The following is a 26886-nucleotide window of genomic DNA, read 5'->3' on the forward strand; positions in this document are numbered from 1 at the left end:
TAGTTGCAAAACAGATAGAAAATGTAGATTCTAGGTAAGTTTTCGTCTAGCTCCTTCGCTCGTTTCACTCCCCCATTCACTAGCTCACAAAAACTTACCTAGAATCTATACTTTCTAGCTACTATAGTCCACTTTTATAGGTCTAACTCACTTATTTTCATTTAAAAAAGCGTATTTTATAATAAATTACTTAGAAAAGTTGAGAAAAATTACTTTTTTCCTTTCACGTTCACTTATTATAAATTTTTTTTTCGTAGAAAGGGCAATAAATTTAATATTTTTTTTTATTAAACGTGCACATAAGAAGAATTTAAATTCATGCTGACAATGAATAATTCATATTAAAATTTTACTGGCTCACGAAGTTCGATGCATTTTGTTATAAAAGATGAATGTAAGAAAATAAATAAAAACTCTTTTTATACGTTCTGTTCCTTGCCCAAAATTTTCCTAATTCTTTTTTCTTGATCAGTCACAAGATTTTTATGAACATTTGTTTGTAAATGATTTCTTGAGATAAAATTTGTTTCTATTTCTAGCCCAAAATTTTCCTATTTCTTTCTTCTTGAGCAGCGATAAGATTTTTATTGTAAATGTTTGTTTAAAATTCCAACAAAAACTGAATAAGAAATAATTCATTCACAAAAAGAACAAAACCTTCGGCGCCATTTGAAGTAAAGCCCCCTGGGTTTCTTGCTGTTACACTTTTCATTTTATTTCCCCGAGTGGCTTTTTTCTGCTGAACGTCGCTGTTGTCCTGCGACTTGGCTGCTAACCGTCGTCCACGTACCTTCTTCTTGTGCTGCATCTTGGTCAATACGCACTGGCATGTACTGGATGAACGGTTTCTGGTGATGTTTTTCTTGATGGGTAAGAGCAGTGGACGACGGCAGCAAATTACGAAGATATTGGCCGGCCTAACCAGTTCCACAGCCATTCAGTTGTGCCCTACAAGGCAAGGGATTAGAGCTCAGCAGTGTTCTGTATTTTCTTAAGGCCATGTTGAGCTGTAGGGACCTTCACAGTTTGTTAACAGTATCGTTTTTTAGACTGCACGGAACTACTTGTCTCATTTCCGAGGGGTTACAAGAGAAGTTTGCTTGCAGCCAGTGAGGTGTCCGTACTATAATTTTTCTGGGCATCACTTGCCATGTGTTCAAGCTGTGTCAGCTACCTACATTACATATAAAATGGTTGGCCATGAAACACACTACCACACATAGTGCACAGAACCTCGTGGGGCTATGATACGGCGTAAAGATGAAGTATAGTTTAATTCCTTTTTTGCGTATTGTGTGTCTAGTTTCCTTCTTTTCTGGTATTACGACAGATGGACTGTAAACCAGAAACGCTAGCAGCGACTCTGAATGAAATGGTGGAAGCTTTGAAGGGGCAGATAACTTCGTTGTTACAAACTACAAAGCAACAGGGGAAAGAGAATGAAACACTATGTAGGAGAATAGTCGTTGGGGGCCAATGTCACAGCAGCTAACCTCATAGTGCGATTGTCGGGGAAAGCAACCGAAGATGTATCTATAATTATTAGTTATGTAAAGGCTGCCGCCAAATTTGGAAGGTGGTTGGAAGAAACGTCCTTCGATATAGCTAGATTAAGGTTAGTGGATGACGTGAAAACGTACGTTATGTACCATTTGATGAACTGGCTAACGGTTTAATACAGCACTATCGGAAGCTGAACAGGGTAAGGTTCTGTAGGGAAAAACTTAATGGACTATCGCAGAAGTACGGCGGATCAGTGGAATCCTCTGACAGGATTAGGAAACTGAGCTCTTAAACGCAGAATGCGGAGGCCGATAAAGTGGTTCTGCGTCAGCGAGAGTATAGGGCTTTGGATGTGTTTCTGTGAGGTCGTTCTGTTGATACATCAAGGAGTGCTAGAATGGAGAACGCAGCCGACTTACCTGCTGCCATTAGAATTGCCGCGCAGTTGGAGGAGATCGATATTGATATACAAAGACTGAGCGATCCCGGTGTCTTTTCCTCTGAAATGTTTTATATGTGAGCGCAAGGGTCACATAAGGAAACAATGTCGGCAACAAGAATGTTATGAATGTGGGTCAAAAAGCGTGTGATTGTCGAAAGAAAGCAGCGGAGGGGTAACTTCCTGGAAATCGGTAGTTAAACGGGAACGGGGGTGCCTCATCCGTCGGACGGCATTCCCAGTACAACATGAGACTGCAGAAACATGTGTAGAGACGGAGTGTTGTTTGCTAGACAAAGTAAATGGTGCAGAACATAAATTTCTTGCGGACACAGAAGTTCATGCGTAAGTAGTCAGTCTAGGTCTCTTGGGCAGAAAAAGACTGCAAGAAATCTATTCGCAGTTGCGAATATTGACAATCATCACCAGTAAATTGGATTGATAACAATGAAAATTTGTGCCAGAACGGGGCTCGAATCTGGATTTCCAGCTTATCGCGAGCGGTCGCCTAAAATCTTACACTGTCCGAGCACGAGTCACAACCAGACCCAAACTTCGGTATGTCGTCAACCACGTGTCTACATCTTGTACATTCATTATATATACTAGTATTCCATTACAGGGGAAACATTTTACTTGAAAGTCCCTTGCCCGGTGTCGGCGGATAAATAGGAAATTGCAGTGTCTGTGTTATTCCGAACATGCATGTCGGAAGGAACATAGCATCGTTATTCGAAATAACACAGGCATTGCAATCTCGGAAAGAGACTGCGGTAGCCACGGTATAGGTTAGGCGGAATGGGTCAAACTGAAGTGAAATCAGTGGGGACAGAGCTGTTCAGTTTAACGTGGAAATAAGTGCTTCCGAGAGAATGTAGAGGTACCTCTACATGTTGGTGACGGGGGTTGTGCGTTCCTGGGACTCGACTTTCTTGCTAAACGTCACCTACAAATTGACCTTTTGCAGGGTGTAATTAAGTTGATGGGAAATTGTTTCCGCTAGCGGCACCAGCTACAAGTGTTACAGTGTCGCAAGATTTACCGATCGTGAAGTTGGTACCCAATAAATTGCGGACACAGGTCTAAAGATCAATTCACGTGATACGATACCGTAAGGTATAGGGAAATTGACCAGGATGAGCACAGATTCAGACCTACCTAAGGATTTATAGTATGTTGTAAAGCCATTGGAAACTAACGAATAAGTGGATCAATCGCACTGTTTTGTATGCAGAAGTATAGCATGCGTCAGCGAAGTGGATGAGGATTTTATGTTTCCGGTCAGTCGTGATAATTTTGGCAAGGACGAAGTGAGTCTGCCAAAGGGTTTACTAATTGCTAACTTCGTTTTTTTGGAGGCAGATGACTTGCACTGATCAGTCGCAAGCAAACCGTCAATGAATCTGTATTATGCGAGGAAATGAAATATTTACAGGGAAATGCTAAAGTAATAATGGAACCTTTGTTACTGCAGTTCATGGACTTGTTTAATCCGAGAGGTCCGTTACCAGCAACGCCACTGACCCAACACAGAATACCAAAATGGAATAATGCTCCAGTGTACCAGAATTCATATCGAGTCCCGAAGTGTATGTAGCAGATAATAGAAGAATTTATCGACCAGCAGCTAGCTGACGGCATTATTGAGTATGTTGAAAGTCCATGGGGGGGCACGCGTAATTTTTATTCCAAAAAATTCACCAGATGGCACTAAAAATACAGGTTTCACTGTGACAACCGATATCTCAAAGCTCTAACAATCTGCAGTGCATATTCGATACCAAACATAACAGATACTCTCATTAACTTGGGTCATGTAACTATCTCTCCACAATGGATTTAAAAAGTGGATGTCACCAAACAGAAGTAGCGCCAGAGGATGGACTAGAAACAGCATTTTCTGTCCGAAAGCGGAGGGGGGGGGAAGAAGGGGGGAGGGGAGGGGGGCGGTCTCACTACCGCAGCCCACCCGGTTCTCTCCTGACGGACGTATAAGTCTGGGAGTGGACCTCTATAACGAACGTATGGAAAACAGTGACAAGAAGAAAAGACAGGACGATAGGACATGTGTTAAGACATCAGAGAATTACCTCCATAGTACTACGGGCAGATATATCGGGTAAAAGCTGTGGGGGAAGACAGAATTTGAATGCATCCAACAGATAATTGAGGATGTAGGCCAGAAGCGCTTCTCTGACATGATCAGGTTGCCTCAGGAGAGGAATTGCTTTCGGGCTGCATCAAACTAAACAGAAGACTGGAAAAAGGTCCTACCATTGTACTGTTAGCAATCAGCTATGATACTGATATATTCAGTCAAGTTGACTGTAGTATCCGGCAGCAAACCTGAAGAGACTTTCAAGACTTATTACACCGGGAAAGCCTACGGAGTCTCAGAAATCAACTTTGTAGACCGATATTATTTACCCAGTATCCGTCTATGAACGGAGTCTGCTATCGGCCACGCATAAGACCGAGCCTATGTGACCATTCCATTACGTATCCCTACAAATCTTTGTGCCCAACTATTTAGAGCATCTGACTGACTTCAATCGAGATGATGATGTCGTAGGATGCTACGTTTTTTCTTTTCTGTATTGTTTTGCTTTGTGAACTGCACAGTTTTACCTTGATGAACTTTCAAAGCGAGTTGCCGACCTTTGAACCACTTTCATGTCTTATCAAGACCTGTCTGTATATTTGAGCAGTTATTTTCAGACAGTACATCGTTATAGATAACATCATCAACTGTGATAAGTCTAAGGTTGGTACTGAAATTGCCTGGCAGGTCATTGATATACAACATGAACAAACAGTAAACGTTCCAATATACATCCTGGGGGCACGCCTGAGGTTACTTCTACATCTGTCGATGACTTCCATCCGAGATAACATTTTGTGTCCTCCCAACCAAGAAATCCTTAGCCCAGTCACAAATTTCATTTTATATCCAATATGATCGTACTTTCAGTAGTAAGTGTAGGTTTGGTAGTGGGTCTAATGATTTTCAGAAGGCAAGAAATACTGCATCCCCATGATCCACGACTTGACGATGCCAAGTGAGTTTGGTTCTGTGTGACCATTGCCTTCAAATTTCGTAATGGGTGGCAGCTCAGAATTTTTTTCAGAATTCTACAATAGATGATTGTCAAAAATATTGGTGACAGTTTCTTGGATCACTTCTACAATCTTTCTCGCCGGCTGTTGTGACCTATGGTTTCTCCCAACTATTGAGCACAGTTATTTTGTTCCAGGGATGGGCGGAGTATGATATGGTTAAAAGAAGGGCTGTTTCAACGTGGCTATCCTCAAGGACGTCTATTATATTTGTTTCCATTAAATACAGTATATTTCCATCACGAGTGGGTTCAAAAAAATGGCTCTGAGCACTATGGAACTTAACAGCTATGGTCATCAGTCCCCTAGAACTTAGAACTACTTAAACCTAACTAACCTAAGGACATCACACAACACCCAGTCATCTCGAGGCAGAGAAAATCCCTGACCCCAGCGGGAATCGAACCCGGGAACCCGGGCGCGGGAAGCGAGAACGCTACCGCACGACCACGAGCTGCGGACCGTCACGAGTGGGCTACCGAACTATTGGCTTTAGGTATTTATCAGATAAAGCATTTAGAATTTTGTGTAGTCTGTCTTGACAGGGCTACTGCGTATAAAACTGAAATTTTCCCCATCAGTTGATACATGGTTACATTCTCCTCCAATGATGACAGTTTGGTGGGGGGACAAACGTATTAGCATACAGAGATTTTCTTCCATTTTTGGTTACATCTGGGAGTTAGAGTGGGGGTCGACAGAAGGGACATCTTATAAGTTTTCCCTATCCCTGATACTAAGTTTTGAGCTTACGATCTCGTATGCGGTTTAATTTTCGATCTTGGAGGATTTGAGTTTCTTCTCAACTGCAACAAACACGTCGCCTCGATTTCCCATTCGCGTATTCTTTTGATGTACGTTTAGATTCCATAAAAAATTTCGCTGCTACCAACTTTGTGTTTTAACCAGTTAGCCGTATACAGTATTATGTGAGCTCTTCTGCGTTTTAGGAATGCTTCAAAGTTTGCAGCTTTGTTGCAAATATTTCGGCAGTTGATTACATGGAGGCAACAGTTTGTGAGAGGGAGCATTTTTTGGATTTTACATTAATATTTCAGGGTCTCCTACGCTTATCATTATCTCGACTGGAGTGTCGCCTAGTTTAAAAAGAAGAAAAAAGAAGCTTGCGTGCGTCCCACACATGGCCATTTATTTGGTTAGCAGTGTCTGACGTGTATTGCACAGCAGTCAAGTTTAGAGGGATCTTACAGATTTTAACACTGTCGTGCAAATCCAGTAAGTCGCATCCTAGCTAGTTGTTGGTTCAAGCCTTCCACTCGACTCAGAATCAGAGGGTTACGATCATTTCTCATAACAAGTGTCCCAGATGGTGAACCTCGATGAAATTCAGTGACCCACGCCCATCTCCTCAACCTTCTCTGTCAGTCGCTGGAAAGATCCCAATTTGACCTCGGAGTTGGGGCGACAAGAATTGTTTGTTCCAATGTGCTCGATGTTCACCCTGTGCACTCTGCTCTGGCAGCCTTAGGTTTAATGAGGCCTGCATTGAGTGCACGAGATGATCCTTGCCATCCCTTGCTGTCTAAGGATGACACCATCAATAATTTGGCCTGAAACTCATGGAAAATTACAAGCACGCACCGGACGTAGCGTGCAGCAGTGATAAAGAAAAGATTCTGTGTAAAAGTGTTTTCCACGATATAAGATGTCAAAACATTAAAATACATAAGTTGAAAGTCTCAGCTCATACACATGACCAGCAGACTCACACTCCTCCGTATACACTGAAGGTTCGAAGAAACTTACGTGGACATGCGTATCCAGATACAGGGATATGTGAAGAGGTAGAATATGGCGCTGTGGTCGACAACAAGTGTCTGGCGCAGCTGTTAGATCCGTCACTGCTGCTTCAATGGCAGGTTATCACGATTTAAGTGAGTTTGAACATGATGTTATTTTACCGTATGACCATTTTACGAGTGTACTGTGAATATCAGGAATCCGGTAAAACATCAAATCTCCGAAATCGCTGCGGCCGGAAAAAGTTCCTATAAGAACAAGGACCAACAACGACTGAAGAGAATCTTTCAGCGTGACAGACTGTCAAACCCTTCCGCAAATTTCTGCGGATTTCAGAGCTGGGCCGTCAAAAGATGTCACCGTGCGAACCATTCAACGAAACATGATCGATATGGGCTTTCGGAGCCGCAGGCCCACTCGTGTACCCTTGATGACTGCACGACACAAAGCTTTACGCCTTACTTGGGCCCTTGGACACCGACATTGGACTGTTGACAACTAGAAACATGTTACGTGGTCGGACGAGTCTCATTTCAAATCGTATCGAGCGAATGGACGTCTTATGGGTATGGAGACAACCTCATGAATCGATGGACCGTGCATATCAGCAGACGACTGTTCAGGCTGGTGGAGGCTCTGTAATGGTGTGGGGCGTGCGTGTGCAGTTGGAGTGACACGGGCCCTCTGGTACGTCTACATGCCACTCTGACGAGTGACACATACGTAAGCATCCTGTCTGATCACCTGCATCCATTCACGTCCGTTATGCATTCTGACGGAGTTGGGCAATTCCAGCTGGACAATGCGACACCCCACACGTCCAGAATTGCTACAGAGTGGCTCCAGGAACACTCTCCTGAGTTTAAACACTTCCGCTGGCCACCAAACTGTCCAGACACGAACATTATTGAGCATATTTGGAATGTCTTGCAACGTGCTGTTCAGAAGAGATCTTCACCCCCTCGTACTCTTGCAGATTTATGGACAGCCCTGCAGGATGCATGGTGTCAGTTCTCTCCAGCACTATTTCCGATATTAGTCGAGTCCATTCTATGTCGTGTTGCGGAACTTCTGCATGCTCGCGGGGGCCCTGCACAACATTAAGCAAGTGAACCAGTTTCTTTGCCTCTTCAGTGTATGATTTATGCAGTAGTGATTATAAATTCTTCATGTGTAACGTACGTCTGCGTGGTTTTGGGCTCTTTGCTTTCTGAATAGCGTTCGTTAGACATGTTAAGACTTGCTTCATTTGTTAGACATGTTAAATCTTGCTTAAATGTGTGAATCTTTGAGATGGTCTATGCTATTAAATCCACTAACAAAAGTAATAAACTGTGCCTGCAAAATTCGTGCGACCGCAAGACCCGAAATTACTGTTTCTGTTATCAGATAGTCTGTAGATTCAAACCATAGTTGAATTTAAGTGTATTATTGAAATCATGACTCTCTTCAGTAATAAACTGAACAGTTTGTGAAAAAGTACAAGAACAAAGACACACAATTGCAATAAATGAAAAGCACCAGTTTGCTTTTGTTCTATAATACTACTTTTATTGTTAACCGGTTTTCGGCTTACAAGGCCATCTTCAGACGTTTACTGAGAAGATGGCCTTGTAAGCCGAAAACCGGTTAACAATAAAAGAAAAGTAATATTGTAGAACAAAAGCTAACTGGCGCTTTTCATTTATTATACTGTTGTTCTACCAAGAACGACGGAAGATCCTGGCAGCACACAATTACCGTTATTCTATTTTATAATTAGCTGATTGTCATTTGTGTGGGATTAATGTAGTGTCGAATACTATTTATCCTTACTCTGTCATGCGCACTGTGCGTTACTTAGAATAATATTCGTTCCAGTATTGTAGTTTATCTACGTGTAGGGAATTTCAGGGTGAAAATGTGTTTCTTTGACGATTATCTGCTCTGAGTTAGGACAAAATACACATAATTAAAACGCCGACTTGCGTTTTATTAACTGCTCTTAGTTTGAACATTTTTCCAAGTAAAGAGGTGAATGTACTTGTGATTTATGAAACGTGCTACAGAGTCAAAATCTACAATTTTATGTACTTGTTTTCTGATGCCTGTCAATTTGTTAGACGTTTGTCAGTTTCCCGAGGAGATTTTTAATTGTGTTGGTGTAGATGAGGCTACATACTGAGTGTTTACAAATACACAGTGCCCTGCGGTGTTTAAAGTGCAACTTGTGGATTATAACCTGATCTAGAAACCAATTCGTGAGATTATATTAAATTTCAGCCTCCAGTTGCATAAGCAAAGAAACCTTACCTAGGTTTCAGCTGTAATAATGTAGCCTTGTTCAGAAGTGTCACAATATAAAATTATAATTAAAACATGCCAAATATTGGCCTTATAAAACTTAAAATGTTAGTACTACAGTACATAGTCATAAGACTGCGTCACTTCTACTAATGTACTAGATTAGTAGAATCTACTAGATTAGTAGAAGTGACGCGGTCTTATGACTATGTACTGTAGTACTAACATTTTAAGTTTGATAAGGGCAATATCTGGCATGTTTTAATTTTAATTTTATATTGTGACATTTTTGAAGGAGGCTAGATAATTATAGCCGAAACCTAGCTAAAGTTTCTTTGCTTATGCAACTGGAGGCTGAAATTTAATATAATTACATTTTACAGTTGTTGACTCTGCTGCACCACGCTAAAAATATTCAATTCGTCAGACTCCCTGATTCCATGTTATAAGAACAATTATGCAACATGATGTATTTCACTCTGCATCACTTGCTGAATCATCAAGATTTACTTTTATTCTGATAGTTATTTCATTTGTAAGAAACTCACTAATCTGATGACTGTGTTCGAAAATCCTTTAATTTAGGTGACGAACTACACTCTCATAATTGCTGGTTGGTGGTAGAGGACCTAGGTTTCGTCTCTGGTGATGTGCAAGAAATGGCCACAGAAGTTGGTCATACGCATCGGTCCTAGGCTATTTCAGTTAAGGGGTCAGGTACTTTGTGAAACTGGAGAACATCATATACAGTACGGTGTGCTGAAACACGACATTGTTACTGTCATTCACTGTCTCTCGGCAATTTTTTTTACCACTCTGCCTTCCATAGCAGCAATGTCTTCTGAGTCACACGATACACCCGACACGATCGAGGAGCATCGAACACCGGAGTCACGCCATGTGCAAACTCGTGTATCCAACCGTATATTTATTGCTGAGACAAATATGCCTCATCATACTGAACCTTGAACATGCGGTGAAATTCAGTACGTTGACAAATCGTGTAATATGGAGACCAATCCACGAGAAAAGTTTGAAAAGAAAGAACACGTGCGTCTCTGCTAACAGAAGCTTAGATGAACTGTTTTTCAGTTGAAGTGTAGTAATTTCTAAATTTGTGCAGTTCACAATAAAAAAAAGATGTGTCAGTATCAAATGACTTGAGTCAAGCATTGCGATTTCTCAGAGAATTAATTATATTGCTTCAAATGTATATACATTTCTGGACGGAATCTGAAAATAAACACGTACATACGCTTTGTCAGCTCATGGTAAATTGATTAACTGCATTCTATTGCCATAGTTTGTTACAGAAAGTGCCCTGTAGCATTTAGATTAATACTAGTCAGCACAGTTACTAATACGTAAGTAAACGCATATATTGTGTACTGGGATACTAAAACTATGTACATTGCATTGTTGGTAGCTCGTTGCTCCCAGTGAAATATGTTTCAGCCATCAGTAGACTGCACGTGGGCTGCCACAAAGCGTTGCTTAGTTACAGGTTGCCATCATAGATGTAAATACTTGATCCCATGTTTTACCGTTCAGAAGTAATAGAAAAATTTACTCGTGGTATGTCACACAGTTTGTCAGCGATATTTTTTTGTCACGTGTGTGCTTAAATGTCTCCAAGCAGTTAAGGATAATGTCTTGCACAGCACCAGCTACATTTTCATTTACACATCTTCGAAAAAGTGTCAAATAACTTCAGCTACAATAAAGGTATAAAACTAACTTGTCAATCACATATCACTGCTTTTGGGACAATCAGCATTAATAACTCAATTAACAATCAGAATAAAAATCAATTATCACTGTTATCCCGATTTGTACACTGTCTTATATTCTGATTTAAGTTATTTCATTACACGTTTTCCTGAGTGTCGATGTCTGGCTGAGTCAGGAAACGACGGATTTTCAGAACAGTTTCTCAGATATAATACCAGCGGAAGCCACAAGTTCCGTGTGCAGTTGTTGCAGTGTTCGCAGGCCTGTGTAGCCGCAGCTCACTGAACGTCCACACAGAACACTGATCAAGGGAGGATTTCCAGCTGCGTGTGCCGGTTGAGCCAGTCGAGGTAGGCGGCCACCATGGTGAAGCCGGACGTGGCGCCCTCGCAGGTGGTGGTGCCCTGTATGAAGCTGGCCACGCCCACCAGCGTATAGTTCCCAGTGGACTCGGCGCGCTGCATCGGGCTCCCGAAGTCACCCTGCGGCATGAAGTCATTTTCAGTACACAGAGAATAATATTGGCGGACGAGGCAGAGAAACTAGAGCATGGTAAAGAACGACCATATATTTTTTCTAACCACTATAATGATCGCCAGCAAGACGCTCTGTGCGCACCATAATCTGATCAACAGGATGAGGAATCTCCTATGTAATGCGGAACTGACAACTAGATGTCAAGAGAAGCGGACACGCTAGTATAAAAGGAGACAGGAAGTATTGTTCTGTCAGTTGAGAAGCAGTAACAGTGTGTCTGTGAGGGGACTTGAGGACTTCGAACGTGGAGTGGTACTCCATGGCATCTCGGTAGCAGATAAACCAGAGACGTTTCATCTTTTCCGCAGCTGCCAAAGTCGACTCTTGGTGGTGTGGTTGTGAAGAGGAAACGCGAGGGAACAACCGCTGCTAAACCAAGACCACGCAGACCCCATTTGCTGCCGGACAGGGAGTACAGACCAGTGCGAAAGGTGGTTCACATCTACATCTACATCTACATGGTTACTCTGCAATTCACATTTAAGTGCCTGGCAGAGGTTTCATCGAACCATTTTCATACTACTTATCTACCATTCCACTCTCGAATGGCGCGTGGGAAAAAGGAACACATAAATATTTCCGTTCGAGCTCTGATTTCTCTTATTTTATTATGATGATCATTTCTCACTACGTAGGTGGGTGTCAACAAAATATTTTCGCATTCGGAAGAGAAAGTTGGTGATTGAAATTTCGTAAACAGATCTAGCCGCAAAGAAAACCGCCCTTTTTTCAGTGACTGCCGCCCCGACTCGCGTATCATATCAGTGACACTCTCACGCCTATTGATCGATAACATGAAACAAGCTGCCCTTCTTTGCACTTTTTCGATGTCCTCCGTCAATCCTACGTGGTAAGGATCCCATACCGCGCAGTAATATTCCAGCACAAGACGGACAAGTGTAATGTAGGCTGTCTCCTTAGTGCGTTTGTCGCATCTTCTAAGTGTTCTGCCAAGAAAGCAGAGTCTTTGTTTCGCCTTCCCCACAATATTATTATGTGGTCTTTCCAATTTAAGTTGCTCAGAATTGTAATTCCTAGGTATTTAGTCGAATTGACAGCCCTTAGATTTGTGCGAATTATCGTATACCCAAAATTAATCGGATTTCTTTTAGTACCCATGTGGATCACCTCGCACTTTTCTTTGTTTAGTGCAAATTGCCAGTTTTCACAGCATACAGAAATTCTCTGTAGGTGATTTTGTAATTGGAATTGATCGTCTGATGATTTTACTAGACGGTAAATTACAGCGTCATCTGCAAACAGTCTAAGGAGACTGCTCAGAATGTCACCTAGATCATTTAAGTAACTCAGGAACAGCAGAGGGCCTATGACACTACCTTGCGGAACGCCAGATATCACTTCTGTTCCACTCAATGATTTATCGTCTGTCACTACGAACTGTCACCTCTCTGAGAGGAAAACATAAATCCAGTCTCAGAACTCAGAATTTGATTAATAGTCGCTCGTGAGGAACGGTATCAAAAGCCTTCTGGAAATCTAGGAATATGGAATCGATCTGAGATTCCTTGTGAATAAAGAACTAGCTGGGCTGCACAAGAACGGTATTTTCTGAATCCATGTTGGTTATGTATCAATAAGTCATTTTCTTCAAGGCGATTCATAATGTTCGAGTGCAGTATATGCTCCAAAATCCTACTGAAAATTGAGGTCAGTGATATGGGTCTGTAATTCAATGGGTTACTCCTATTTCCCGTCTTGAATATTGGTGTGACCTGTGCTACTTTCCAGTCTTTAGGATCAGACCTTTCGTCAAGTGAACGCTTGTATATGATTGCTAAGAAAGGCGCTATTGTGTCTGCATACACTGGAAGGAACCTGACTGGTATACCATCTGGACCGGAAGACTTGCCTTTCGTAAGTGATTTGAGTTGTTTCGCAACGCCTAAGATATCTACTTTTATGTTATTCATGCTAACAGCTGTTCTGGTTTCGTATTCTGGAATATTTACTTCTTCTTCTTTTGTGAAGTAATTACGGGATGCCGGCCGCGGTGGCCGTGCGGTTCTAGGCGTTTCAGTCCGGAACCGCGGGACTGCTACGGTCGCAGGTTCGAATCCTGCCTCGGGCATGGATATGTGTGATGTCCTTAGGTTAGTTAGGTTTAAGTAGTTCTAAGTTCTAAGGAACTGATGACCTAAGATGTTAAGTCCCATAGTGCTCAGAGCCAATTACGGGCAACTTCGCTTTAGTGGCACCATCATCGGTAACATTTCCTACGCTATCGCGCAGTGATGGTATTGACTGTTTTTTGCCACTGGTGTACTTTACGTACGACCAGAATCTCGTGGGTTTTCTACCATATTTTGAGACTATGTTTCATTGTGGAAAGCTCATGAAATCAGCGGAAGGAATCACTCGTGAGTTTCAGAGTGCTACCAGCGGTTGGATAACACAATGATTGTGCGTAGGGATTTAAGAAGAACGGGTGACATTGGTCGAGCAGCTCCTCATAAGCCACACATTTCTGTAGGCAGAGCTAAGCGACGCTAGAGGCGGTGTACAGAGCGACGCCACTGGACATTAAGTGACTGGAAACGAGTGATTTGGAATGACGAATCATTCTGTACCCTCCGGCAATCGAATGCCTGGAGAACATTACCTATTATCACGTCTAGTACCAACAGCGAAGTACTCGTACGGAGCAAGTAATGGGGCTGGAGTGTGGTCTCCGCACTGCGCTTAAGGAAACGCTAAATGTAAAATTATATGAATACATTTTACAGCACTGTATACTGCGTACGGTACAGTTCGAAACGATCATCGTATCACCGTGAAAATGCATGCTGTCATAAAGCAGCATCTATGAGGCAATTGTTTCTGAACAGTAACCTTCCTGAAGTGGACTGACCTGCGCCAAGTCCTGGCCTGAACCCAATGCAACATCTTTGGGGTGAGTCAGAACATCGACTTCCCTCCAGACACCAGACCCTCCAACACCCTGACAACACAACGTTCTCTGATTTTGCCTCTTGAGAAGGAATGGGCTGCCATTCCTTCACAGATATTTTGTCACCATTAAACTTCAAGCCGTCTTAAGGCTAAAGATGGACACTTTCCTTATAAATGTCCACAAACAGGAGTCTAGATTCTTTTGATCAGATAATATACGTCGCCTGAAAAGCCCTTCTTCCTGGTTAGTCTTCAGCACATTCTAGGACTAACCAAGGTGAGCCTAAGATTGTCTTCGGAGGCATTAATACTGTAACTGGTTTTGCTTCGTAGGTAGCTCTTGCTGGTTCTTAAATAAGACTTCTTTCCAATATTTATGAACAGTGCGGCACCGCCTGCTAAAAATAATACAAAGCTGCAAAACAGTCAGTTGTTCTAACGTACGTACATTTGTGTATTACATGTGCCTAAACCTGTAAGTGTAAGCTATATATCTCAATTCAGATACACACTTTTATCACACAATTCAGATACTCTCTTTTATGTTGTAACTTTGTGGACTGTTACAACACGCTGCTTTCCAAATAATGCCTTTTTTCATAATTATCACTAATTTATCATAGATAGCTTTCACTGCTGATTTCTACAACACGATCTACGGCAGTAGCATTTTTTCGAAGAGTGTCCATCATGTACATCGTCATCATCTCCTTTTTGACCATAGCCTTGGAAGCTGAAAGCCGGTTTACAAAACTAATACAACTGCAGACGGAGTTTGCAGGTTGCAGCGAAATTTTTCTCTTAGAGCCACTACATGTAATGATATTCTAGTCACACCTCCATCAATTCCCGCGAGATCACTGGTATTGCCTCCCTCCATACGCTTTCTATGTTCCTCCTGAATTCAGCTTGATATGAAGCTCGAATTCTAGTTAACATCTACAATAAATGTTTCGTATGCCGAATGATCGTGGGCGAACTGCAGCCTCCCGATATTATGCGGGTGAATCTGAAAGAATCATTTGCCAGACATGTGTGATTTTGTTAAATCCATACCCTGGTTGTTTATTACTCCGATTATTTCTTTACTTGCCTTATTTTCATTAGAACTCATTTGACGTAGTTTATAACTCATTTGACGTAGTCCAAAGCCACTGTTTGAACATTTGATAAAATAATTTTGAAAAAGCTGTAACCACTGCCGCATACCACGAGTTGTTTTTATTTCTATCAATGATTGCATAGAAGGACCACAGACGGCGAACGCCCCAAGTGGAGCGTCAATAGAAAATTGAAGCAGCCACGAAGACATCTACAAGTACACAGGGTCGTCAGAAACTATCTGAAAATCTTGTAAGGGCGCTCCTGCGTAGGTTGTGCTGAGAAATAACTGTTAAGAAAAAAAGTCGATACGTTGCGCCGTTTCCGAGTTACTTAACGGTGAAGTTGGCCAATCAGGCCATTGCGCACGCAAATTCAAGCGCCCGTCAGAGACATTGTCGCCAGGGATTTGCTTCGTTTAGTTTCCTAAAATCGACAAGACAGCGTTATAAAATATGGACATGGCATGATAGTAAGGATCGAACTAGAGCCAAAGACGAGTGTTTCATTTACGCTACGACAGTAGCTGACACCGCCGACCGGTGTGGCCGTGCGGTTCTAGGCGCTTCAGTCTAGAACCGCGTGACCGCTACGGTCGCAGGTTCGAATCCTGCCTCGGGCATGTATGTGTGTGATGTCCTTAGGTTAGTTAGGTTTAAGTAGTTCTAAGTTCTAGGGGACTGATGCCCACAAATGTTAAGTCCCATAGTGCTCAGAGCCATTTGAACCATTTTTAAGTAACTGACACCAATTGTATCTAGCCTGAATAACCATTTTTCGCAGCGCAGACATAGCGAGACGTGCAAGCAGAGAGCAGTGAGGTTCTATAATGTACAGAAGGGGGTGTGGAAGCATAACGGCTCCAGTGGCGTGGTCAGCTGCGCTAGATTTCTCTCCCGATCGAGGTGGTCCCAGGGATTCGCGATTGATTTTAAATCTGGGAACTTTGTAACCAGGGGAGTACGGTGTAGCTACGGGGTAGCCGCGCGGTCTTCGGCGTGTGGTCACGGTTGGTTCAAATGGCTCTGAGCACTATGGGACTTAATATCGGAGGTCATCAGTCCCCTAGAACTTAGAACTACTTAAACCTAACCAACCTAAGGACATCACACACATCAATGCCCGAGGCAGGATTCGAACCTGCGACCGTAGCAGCAGGGAGGATCCGAACTGAAGCGCCTAGAACCGCTCGACCACAGCGGCCGGCTCACTTAACTCTGTACCAGACAAGTGAAACACCCTCAGACTTCAAAAAGAACGTAATAACTACAGTTCCAAATAACACTGGTACTGATAGGTATGAATACAACCGAAGCGTCACGTTAATAAGTCATCGTTACAAAATAGTGACTATTACTTATAGTAGGATGGGAAAACTAGTAGAAGCCGAACTCGGAGATCCGTTCGGCTTCCAGAGAAATTTAGGAACACTCGATGCAATACCGATCCTACGACTTATCCTAGTAGACAGTTGAATAAAGACACGTACGTTTGTAGCATCTGTTGATTTAGAGAAAGCTTTCGATACCATAGACTGTAACACACTCTTCGAAATTTTGATGGCAACTGGGAATGAATGATTATTTACAACTGTTACAAAAACCAAGCTGCAATTATAAGAGTGGAAGGACATGATAGGCAAGCAGTAGTTGAGAAGGGAGTAAGACGAGGTCGTAGTCTATCACCGATGTTACTCAAACTGTACATTGAGCAGCCAGCCGGGGTGGCCGAGCGCTTCTAGGCGCTACAGTCTGGACCCACGTTACCGCTACGGTCGCAGGTTCGAATCCTGCCTCAGGCATGGATGTGTGTGATGTCCTTAGGTTAGTTCGGTTTAAGTGGTTCTACGTTCTATGTTAAGTCCCATAGTACTCAGAGCCATTTGAACCATTTTTACATTGAATAAGCAGTAAAGGTAGCCAAGGAGAAATTTGGAAAAGGAAATAATGCTCGAGGAGAAGAATAAAACTTTTAAGATTTGCCTACGACACTGCAGTTCTGTCAGAGACATTAAAGAATTTGGGAGAATAGTTGAACTGAACAGGCAGTGTCTTGAAAAGAAATTGTAAGGTGAAGAAACTATAAGATGAATATCAACAAAACTAAAACAAGGGTAATGAACTCTAATCAAAGTAAGTCAGGAAAAGTAGCAAAAGCAGTACATGAGTTTGGCTATTTGATCAGTAAAATAATAAATGATGGTCACGCAGAGAGGGTGTAAAATTCAGAGTGGAAATAACAAGAAAAACGTTTCTGAAAAAGAGAAATTTGTTGAAATCCAATGTAAATTTATGTGGTAGGAAGTTTTTTTCTGAAGTGTTTGTGTGAAGTGTAGCGTTGTACAGAAATGAGACAGGGCGGTAAGTATTGAAGAGAATAGAACTTGAAGATTAGACGGGTACATCACACAGCTAATGTGGAGGTACTGAATCGAATTGGGGAAAAGAGATATTTATGACAGAAATTCACTACAAGAAGGGACCTGTTGATAGCACACGTTCTGAGGTAACAAGGAACTTTCGGTTTGGTATTGGAGTAAAGTGTGGGGAGTAAAAATGTAGAGGGAGAGACCAACGTGTTTCATGTAGATGAAACATCTCTATGAAAGAATTAACATGTCATCATTTTAGATATGAATTTTTTAGAATTATTTTTTAAATATGTTCGCCGTTGACTCTAATGTTTACTGTAATTTCCATAATTGATATTTCTACCTTTAGTCATTTTCAAATGGTTAAATTGCAATCAATAAGAAACACTTAAGTTAGAATGTATAACTTAAGTGTTTATTATTGATATCCGTTGAACCACTTGAAGATGACTTAAAGACGAAATTGCATCGGGGAAATTATAATAAACAGTGCAGTTGATGTCGAACATGCTGTCATTTAAAGGATCATGAGATTTAATCCTAGAACAAATACAGATGCTTAATTAGTTATATGTTCTTACATGTTATCGTTTTCGCACTACAGAAAGTAGCGATGGATGTATAAACATTTGTTTTTGTGAAAAATAGTATATCACTTTTTTATTTCCTTCAGCGTTATCTATACGCCGTTTGATTTACCATACTCACCGAAGTCATCCAGTATAAATAACATGTATCTGCCATACGAATATGATTTTTACAAAGAACATGGCTGAATTGTACTATTGTACAGGGTGATGCAGCTGCCCCTGCCGTTAGATTTATGACCTTCGAAAGCCACGTGCGATCGTTTTCTAGGAAATTTAATGTTGTTAAATTATGTGCTGGGATACGTTTTCACTGAATGCCTCGGTTTTCGAGTTATTCAAGAAAAACTTACAAAAGTGACCTTCAAACGCGTTTTTCCTGAATATGTCGAAACCGTGGCCTCCAGTGAAAGGGTATCCCAGTACATAATACAGTTACATTAAATTTCCTACAAAATGGTCCATTTTTATGTAGGACCAATAGCTTGCGCATAGTGGGCGAGAGAATGTGAAATATCGCACGTGGTTTTTGAAGAAAAACATACAAAAGTGACCTTGAAACGCACTTTTCTTGAGTGATTCCAAAGCTACGGCCTCCAGCGAAAACATATCCCCGTACAAAATTTCATTTCATAAATTTCCTACAGAAAGTTACTGTTCATTTTTTCTGTAGGACTAATAGTTTGCACGTAGCTAGCGAGGGAATATGAAAATCTTGGACGTAGTATTTAAAGGCGTCGCGGGTTACTTATAACCCATGAGTGGTGGCAACTCAGTTACCCTGTATTTAGTGAATTTCTGTTTTACCAGTTAACAGTTTTGGGACCAGCCTGTAAACATGTGAGGTTATCACTTGGTATTGGGGGGGGGGGGTGTCTTCAGATGGCGTAGACTAGTGATTCATCTGTATTTACCGTGCAGAGGGCCTCGTTGTAGCGCCCAATGCCGCAGTAGGACCAGGCGGGGCTGCAGATGGCTACCGGTTGGAAGTAAGCGTACCACATGGTCTGCGCCGCCGCACCACCTGTCAACAAGAGCGCCAGTGGAAACTTAGGCAACACTACACAAGAAAAGCCTGGTCAAGCGACTGATCCTACACATGTCGCAACTGAGGTAACTTGCTGTCAAACGAGCCATTATAGATTTACGAAGCTACCTTGATACATACCTAGTTTAACACTGGTTTATTTTAGACACTGAATTCCTGTGACTGTTTGAGGATTCCTTCAAACTGAGAATCTGCAGAACCTACAACTAGAAAATAAACTGAATATTCAAAGGCCGATGATATTACTTTTCATTGCAGAGCCATGGAAGCTAACTGCATGTTGAAAATCAGTGTACTATTACAGTAGAAAGTGAAAAACTCGCCAATAAAAGCATGTGGTGCATGAAAAAGAAGTCAGCTAAGACACTGTACCAGTTCTCACTCTACTAATGAGCGAGGTGGCGCAGTGGTCGGCACACTGATCCTGAATTTAGGGAAACAACGATTCAACCCGAGTCAGAACATTCAGATTTAACTTTTCCGTGATTTTTGTCAAACGCTCCATATAAATACTTTCTTCCCCATGCTTAAAACAGTCCAAGCTTTGGCCCCGTCTCTAGTTAGTTTCATGTTCAACGGATCATTTTCCACGATAAATGGTAATGACGTGGAACGGGTCATTTTACATTCACAGCACAAATCAATTTGTAAATATGGCAACATCCTGAACATTTGAAAGCTGTTTTTTATTTTTTTTAATATACGGATGTAGGTCAGTAATTTCTACCCATCACCTATTACACGTCACTGTAATAGAAATTCTCCTGCGGAATAGAAAGTGTTGTCAAGGAGAAACCTTTTCAGTTTGTTTTCAGGTTTCACTTTGCTGTCTGTCAGACGTTTATATACATGGGTAATCTATCAGAATTTGAGTTTCAGCATTGTGCACCCCTTTTTGTGGTAATGACAATCTTAATTTTGAGTTATCATTGTTATTTTCCCTTCTGGTATTGTAATTATGCACATCATTGTTCTCTTTGAGCTGCAGTGGATTATTTATAAGAAACTTCGTGAGAGAATAAATGTACTGTGAAGCAGTAATAAGAATGCCCAACTCCTTAAAGAGATGTCTACAAAAATGAGCACCAAATACAATTCCAGATGAGTGTATATTAATGGTTAACCTTAACTGGATGTACACAAACATCGCAGTACCCACATCCTGCAAGACCTCACTTTGGTGAAAACTAACCCTTATGCAGAGATGGCAGTAGACCTTTTGTGTTGACCATGAGCTATGTAGGCTGCTTTTTTAAAGACAAGTTACGACAGAACGTTACTCCATATAATGTTATTGAATGAAAATATGCAAAATATGACAACTTACTGATTTGAAAATGATTCTATTTGAAACTGTGGCTGAACTAATTTATTTTGGGAGTTCCTAAAAGTGCTTTTTCGAGTTTAAATTCTCATCAATATGTACACTTAAAAGTGTTGAAGTTTCTCGCACTGTTACATGTATCATTGATATAACGTAGTACCCCTAGAAGTGCAGGATTGAAAATGTTTTTTAAAATTGAGAGTGAGGCCATTCATAGAAAAGCAATCAATGATAATTTTAAGAACTTTTATTATCTTCTTCTGTTTCTGTATTGATTAAAATTCTGGTATCATCTGCAAGAAAGAAAACTAGTTCTGCTTGTTGTGTATTAGACAGAAGATCGTTTACGTATCCGAGAAACAACAGTGGACCTAAGATTGAGCCTTGGCAACCTCATACGCGATTTGATGACCTATTTGTCAATAGGACGATAAACCCTGACCTTCCTTCCTTCCTTTTCGCGTAAACTAGCATGTTAGAGAAATGAATTACCTCCTTAAAGACTACCGGGTGTCGAAATGAATACACTAAACTTAAGTTCATAAGTGCACTGTCATTTAAGATTAAAATTGGGTGTTAATGTTTGAGAATCCCCATGTCAGCATCCAATACAAATAAAGAGTAAACTGTTATTTCAAGAAGCGTATTCGCTAAGTAAAAAGTTAGACACGTTCAGAAACATTTGCAACTATGAAGAAACTTAATCTTCCACATTGTCGCATGGCATCACTCCATGAGATACTGCGGACAGGTTCAGAATCTAATTCTGCACATGAAAATCCTGTACGCCGCAACCCCTCCTGCCCTTGTTGAAAATTCATTTCGCGATCAGGATTCGATCTTGCTACCTGTGGGTCGAGGGCTACGGCAAAGGCGTATGCTAGTGATCTAGGACACGGTGGCAGGAATTTTTCGGGGCGTTAATTAGGACAGAAACTGACATTAAGTGAGAAAACTGAGCAGAAATTTTGCACATGCTGCCAGAGCTGACTACGAAACTCGGTGAGACCCACCTGTTGCCTGGGCCCCCCAGGCGGTGACCATAATGTCGACGCCTTCAAAAGTGCTGTCCACGTCTGAGTACCGCGGCAGCGCCGCGGGCGTCACGTATTCTGCAACAGAGGTGGTAAGGGCGCGTGCAGAAGAAATCTGAACATTTGAACATTGATTATAAACAGCTGTCTGAAGATTATGGATCTGATTTCTCCACCTCTCTGTTTAAGAAAGTGGCAGTAGGCCGTTGATATAATTTACTGGGCGGCATTCAACCGTATTCTGTCATAGTCTCACTACTGCTCTCGCTCAGTTAATGGTATACCATTTTATTGGAATAAGGAAATGGAATTAGACTTTTGATCAGATAGTGCAACTATCGTTGGCAATAGAAGAAAAGAAACTAGACAAAATAAACATAGAAAGTAAGTCATTTCCTAATTTATGAAGGTCTGACTGAAAACTTTGAAAAATACACGTTTTATTCACTTTTGCAATATAAAATGTACCATATTTCCAGTTACCAACAAGAAATTATAACATTCTAGAATTTTCCAACTTCTTGCGTCAATATATTCAGTAAAGCTTCAGCTGAGTAAATGATATAACTGACCTGCTACAACGTTTACTTTCAGCTTGAATGGGCATGAAACAAATTTTCAAGTTTACGTTCATAGACATCAATAAGTTTATATTTTACTCAACTTTGCAATATTTTTAAATATTACTTCACTTAGGCAAAGTGCATTCATTAGACAAAATATAATAATGAGAATTGTGTGGCGGTTTCACGTTACGTGATAATCTGATAGCAAAAGAAACATTCACAAATACTGTAATAGAAGCAAAGTAATCTGCTTTTCCCTCCAGTGAGGCTGACACAGGAAAGAGTGAAATAAAACTCCTTCGCTATTTTCCTACAGAAATAACTGTGACAGGAAGCAACAGCTTTATCCAGTGAGTATTGAAGTTCATTCTCCTTGTATTTCTTACATATCATAGAGCGGCTCTTGAATAAGAAGTTAATTACAGACCTGCAAATGGACAGAATGAAGACAAGGATATACTCATTAACTGTATGTACATCTTTTGTTTAACTGACATATTACACCTCAAAATGTTCATCGTGAATTTGATCTGTTGTACATATAGCTAAATTAACTACTTGATGAAAACGAAGGGGCGCCAACGGCCTTGCCGCAGTGGTCACACCGGTTCCCGTCAGATCACCGAAACTAAGCGCTGTCGGGCTGGACTAGCACTTGGATGGGTGACCATCTGGTCTGCCGAGCGCTGTTGGCAAGCGTGGTGCACTCAGCCCTTGTGAGGCAAACTGAGGAGCTATTTGACTCAGAAGTAGCGACTCCGCTCTCGTAAAGCGACATACGACCGGGTGAGCGGTGTGCTGACCACATGCCCCTCCATATCCGCATCCAGTGACGCCTGTGGTCTGAGGATGACACGGCGGCCGGTCGGTACCGTTGGACCTTCATGGCCTCTTCGGACGGAGTTTAGTTTAGTTTAGTTGAGAATGAAGGGGCAGACTCCTTATAAACTTGTCGAAACTTACGGTCAGTTACCACTGACGTTAAAGAGTTGGAAACAAAGAATTCATCGACGACACTGTAGTGTAGTTTGTCAATTTTACACGAAACTGCTTTAAAATTTTCTACAACAAAAATTATCCCACAAATCAAATTGACACTTGACTGGTGTTATTGTGCAGCATGTACCGACTTAACGAAAACGAAGTATCATTTATGTTAAAGCCTTCTCAATATGAGGCCGACAAATATTCTCCTCGCCCTCTTAAAATACCTGCAAAATGAGATACCATTGTTTTAGATGATGGTCTTTGACAAAAACAAAACGCTAAAGGAAATGCATGTAACACTTGGCGACAGATGGACAGGCGGAATTGGCCACGGTCACTATCCACCGACGTCAAAAGTACATACCACATCAAGTCTAAAAATAACATACAGGTGAACAAAAATCTATGGTGATATTTCAGTAATTATAATCGAAACTGCTAGAAATTAGCCGTGTTTAAATTTAGTCGTATTAGTGAATAACTTTTCAAGTCGATTTTATTACTTTGCTTTTATCATAAACTCTGTGTAAGCATTGAATGTAAACCACTTCTAGATGCTATTCAAGGACTCAGTCCGTCTGGTCATTTTGATACCAGAGATCAGTTTAAAATATCATTTCATATACCAGCCTTTTAATACGATTTAAAACGTTTTTACTTGACTAGTCAGCACCGGTTAGACGTATAAAGAATGAAATAAGGCTTTACATTCGTCTAGTTTCGTAACAAAACGAAGAATGGGACACCAACCAGCTTAGATTTTCAGCTCCGTTTGGGTAAGCAGCAAGCTAAGCTGAACTCTGATCTTCCCTTCCCACTTTCACGAGGTAGCTAAATGTTTTCAGATGCGAGAAGCAGAAGGTCACATGGAAAACTGTGAGTGATAGAAAAAATGGTTCAAATGGCTCTGAGCACTATGGGACTTAACTGCTGAGGTCATCAGTCCCCTAGAACTTAGAACTACTTAAATCTAACTAACCTAAGGACATCACACACATCCGCGCCCGAGGCAGGATTCGAACCTGCGACCGTAGCGGTCGCGCGGTTCCAGACTGTAGCGCCTAGAACCGCTCGGCCACTCCGTTCGGCTGAGTGATAGAACCACCAGAAGTAACATAGAACGTTTATTACAGATTCCATGTAACACAGAAACACTCGCCGTTTTGTATACAGCGGTCTTTATAAGCAGCTAGTCGTGTTTGTCTTCAAATAAAGTTTAATTGAAATACTGTGTGACACAATAATGATAGATGCGATACATACGGTTGAAGAAGACTCTTCCGGGCACACTCAGGAGTCCGATGTTGTGCCTCAACGTGGTGGCGTCATAGCCGGGATGCTCCAACCCTGAGTTGGTCACGATGACCACTGAGTAGTCGTCCGTCGTTACCAGGTCAGTTACTCCCAGGTATATGGTCCACTCCATGTACCTGCGGTAATTACAGTGCGTGTTAGCCGGAAACAGGGCCCAATACGGCACCGCCGATGATCATCACCAATGTGGTAATGTGAGCCAAAACAATACAGGATGAGCCAATGTGTGTGTGTGTGTGTGTGTTTGTGTGTGTGTGTGTGTGTGTGTGTGTGTGTGTGTGTGTGTTCCTGCTCGACTAGGAAATATAACAGAGTTGTTTACGAATACGTGGAAAAGTGTTAGCAGCGATGCACTGCTTCTACTGCACTTGGCATTCGTAACTGCAGCTTGCGCAAGTTCCTTGGAGAGAGCTAATACTTTTCTCGCTATCATGATGTTAATCAAAGTTGCAGGTGATCCCAGAAGGTGTAATGTAAGTAATAGGGAGGAAATCGTGGTAATATGGAAGGTTATTTATAACGATAATGTCGGAGACTTTTCTTGAAAATGGTTAGCGAATCACGCTTGCTGTTTCAAGTGGAAAAGTTTAATGTTTGTCGCCACATTTTTCTTCCATTTATTTCTGTAGGACGTATTAAGTTCCGTTCAGCTCTATATTTAGTCTGGTTTTGAAAAAATGCATAAGGCTATATGTTGCGTTTTTGCTGATGTCACTATAGAAAGAAACGAAACGCCAGTGAATTCAATTATACTTGTGCGATAGGAACAAAATCCTTTATCATTCTTGTTTCAGCTTAACCCTGGGTAACCAAACTTAAAATAGGAATGAAAAACAGGAACACAGTTTCCAAAATCATGACACCAGCTATTCTCATTGAGCTAGGGTGCCCACAAAGGAAGAAAACAGTTGGTTTGTAGCTTTGTGCAAGCTGAATTTAATAGCTTGTTGCAGGACGCAGCGATCGAAAGAACGAAACATTAGTTGGCGTGGAATGAATAGGGTTAGGCCCCAAATAAGTAAGCAGACATTGTGAACTCCAGTACAATGTACAATATTTTGTAATAATATTGGGTTGTATAAGGTTTTATCAACTCTGAGATCAATCCATTCAATAGCTTTCCTCTAATTAACTGAAAATCGTAGCATAAAATTATCTCAGTATGTTGAGATAAAAGAGAAGAGCTCAGAAACTTAAATCTAAAGAGTATGGAAGGTTCTAACATTAAAGTTGCTTTTGTATAAAATATATTAAGTTATTCTTAATTTTGTTAAGAATCCACTGAAACTATCGGATTATGCACAATTAGAGGAATCTGTGGTACTCTGAAATGGCAGATTGTACCAGGTGATCAAAAAGTCAGTATACATTTGAAAACTGAATAAATCACGGAATAATGTAGATAGAGAGGTACACGCTTGGAATGACATGAGGTTTTATTAGAACAAAAAAAAAATAGAAAAGTTCAAAAAATGGCCGGCAGATGGCGCTTCATCTGATCAGAATAGCAATAATTAACATAACAAAGTAACACGAAGCAAAGATGATGTTCTTTACAGGAAATTCTCAATATGTCCACCATCATTTCTCAACAATAGCTGTAGTCGAGGAATAATGTTGTGAAGCATGTACGGAGTTATGGTGAGGCACTGGCGTCGGATGTTGTCTTTCAGCATCCCTAGAGATGTCGGTCGATCACGATACACTTGCGACTTCAGGTAACCCCAAAGCCAATAATCGCACGGACTGAGGTCTGGGGACCTGGGAGGCCAAGCATGACGAAAGTGGCGGCTGAGCACACGATCATCACCAAACGACGCGCGCAAGAGATCTTTCACGCGTCTAGCAATATGGGGTAGAGCGCCATCCTGCATAAACATCGTACGTTCCAGCAGGTGTTTATCAGCCAGGCTGGGGATGATGCGATTCTGTAACATATCGGCATATCTCTCACCCATAACGGTGGCAGTTACAAAACCAGAATCACGCATTTCTTCGAAGAAAAAATGCCCGATAATGGTACATGTGGTAAATCCAACCCATACCGTGACTTTCTCGTCGTGCAATGGAGTTTCCACGACAGTTCTAGGATTTTGAGTAGCCCAAATTCTGCAGTTGTGGGCGTTGACAGACCCTCGGAGCGTGAAATGAGCTTCGTCGGTCCACAACACCTTACTCAACCAATCGTCATCTTCCGCCATCTTTTGAAACGCCCACACCGCAAATGCCTTCCGCTTCACTAAATCGCCAGGTTCATGATGCCGATGGATTTT

At 41.5% G+C, this 26886-nt stretch overlaps 1 protein-coding gene and 1 pseudogene across 1 annotated transcript in view; one reads left to right on the forward strand and one right to left on the reverse strand.

The window, feature by feature from the left end:
- Positions 1-11139: 11139 nt before the first annotated feature.
- LOC126155433 (elastase-1-like) overlaps positions 11140-26886 on the reverse strand; it is a 33152-nt gene continuing 17405 nt past the window's right edge. Inside the window, exons 4-7 of the mRNA XM_049916228.1 lie at positions 24563-24729; positions 21726-21824; positions 19255-19364; positions 11140-11316 (exon numbers count right to left, since the gene is read on the reverse strand). Coding sequence (XP_049772185.1) covers positions 11140-11316; positions 19255-19364; positions 21726-21824; positions 24563-24729 — 553 coding nt within the window. The remainder of the gene's footprint in view (positions 11317-19254; positions 19365-21725; positions 21825-24562; positions 24730-26886) is intronic.
- Positions 22890-23007, forward strand: LOC126164302 (5S ribosomal RNA; annotated as a pseudogene).

Source organism: Schistocerca cancellata, chromosome 2, assembly GCF_023864275.1.
Source record: "Schistocerca cancellata isolate TAMUIC-IGC-003103 chromosome 2, iqSchCanc2.1, whole genome shotgun sequence".
Lineage (NCBI taxonomy): Eukaryota > Metazoa > Arthropoda > Insecta > Orthoptera > Acrididae > Schistocerca > Schistocerca cancellata.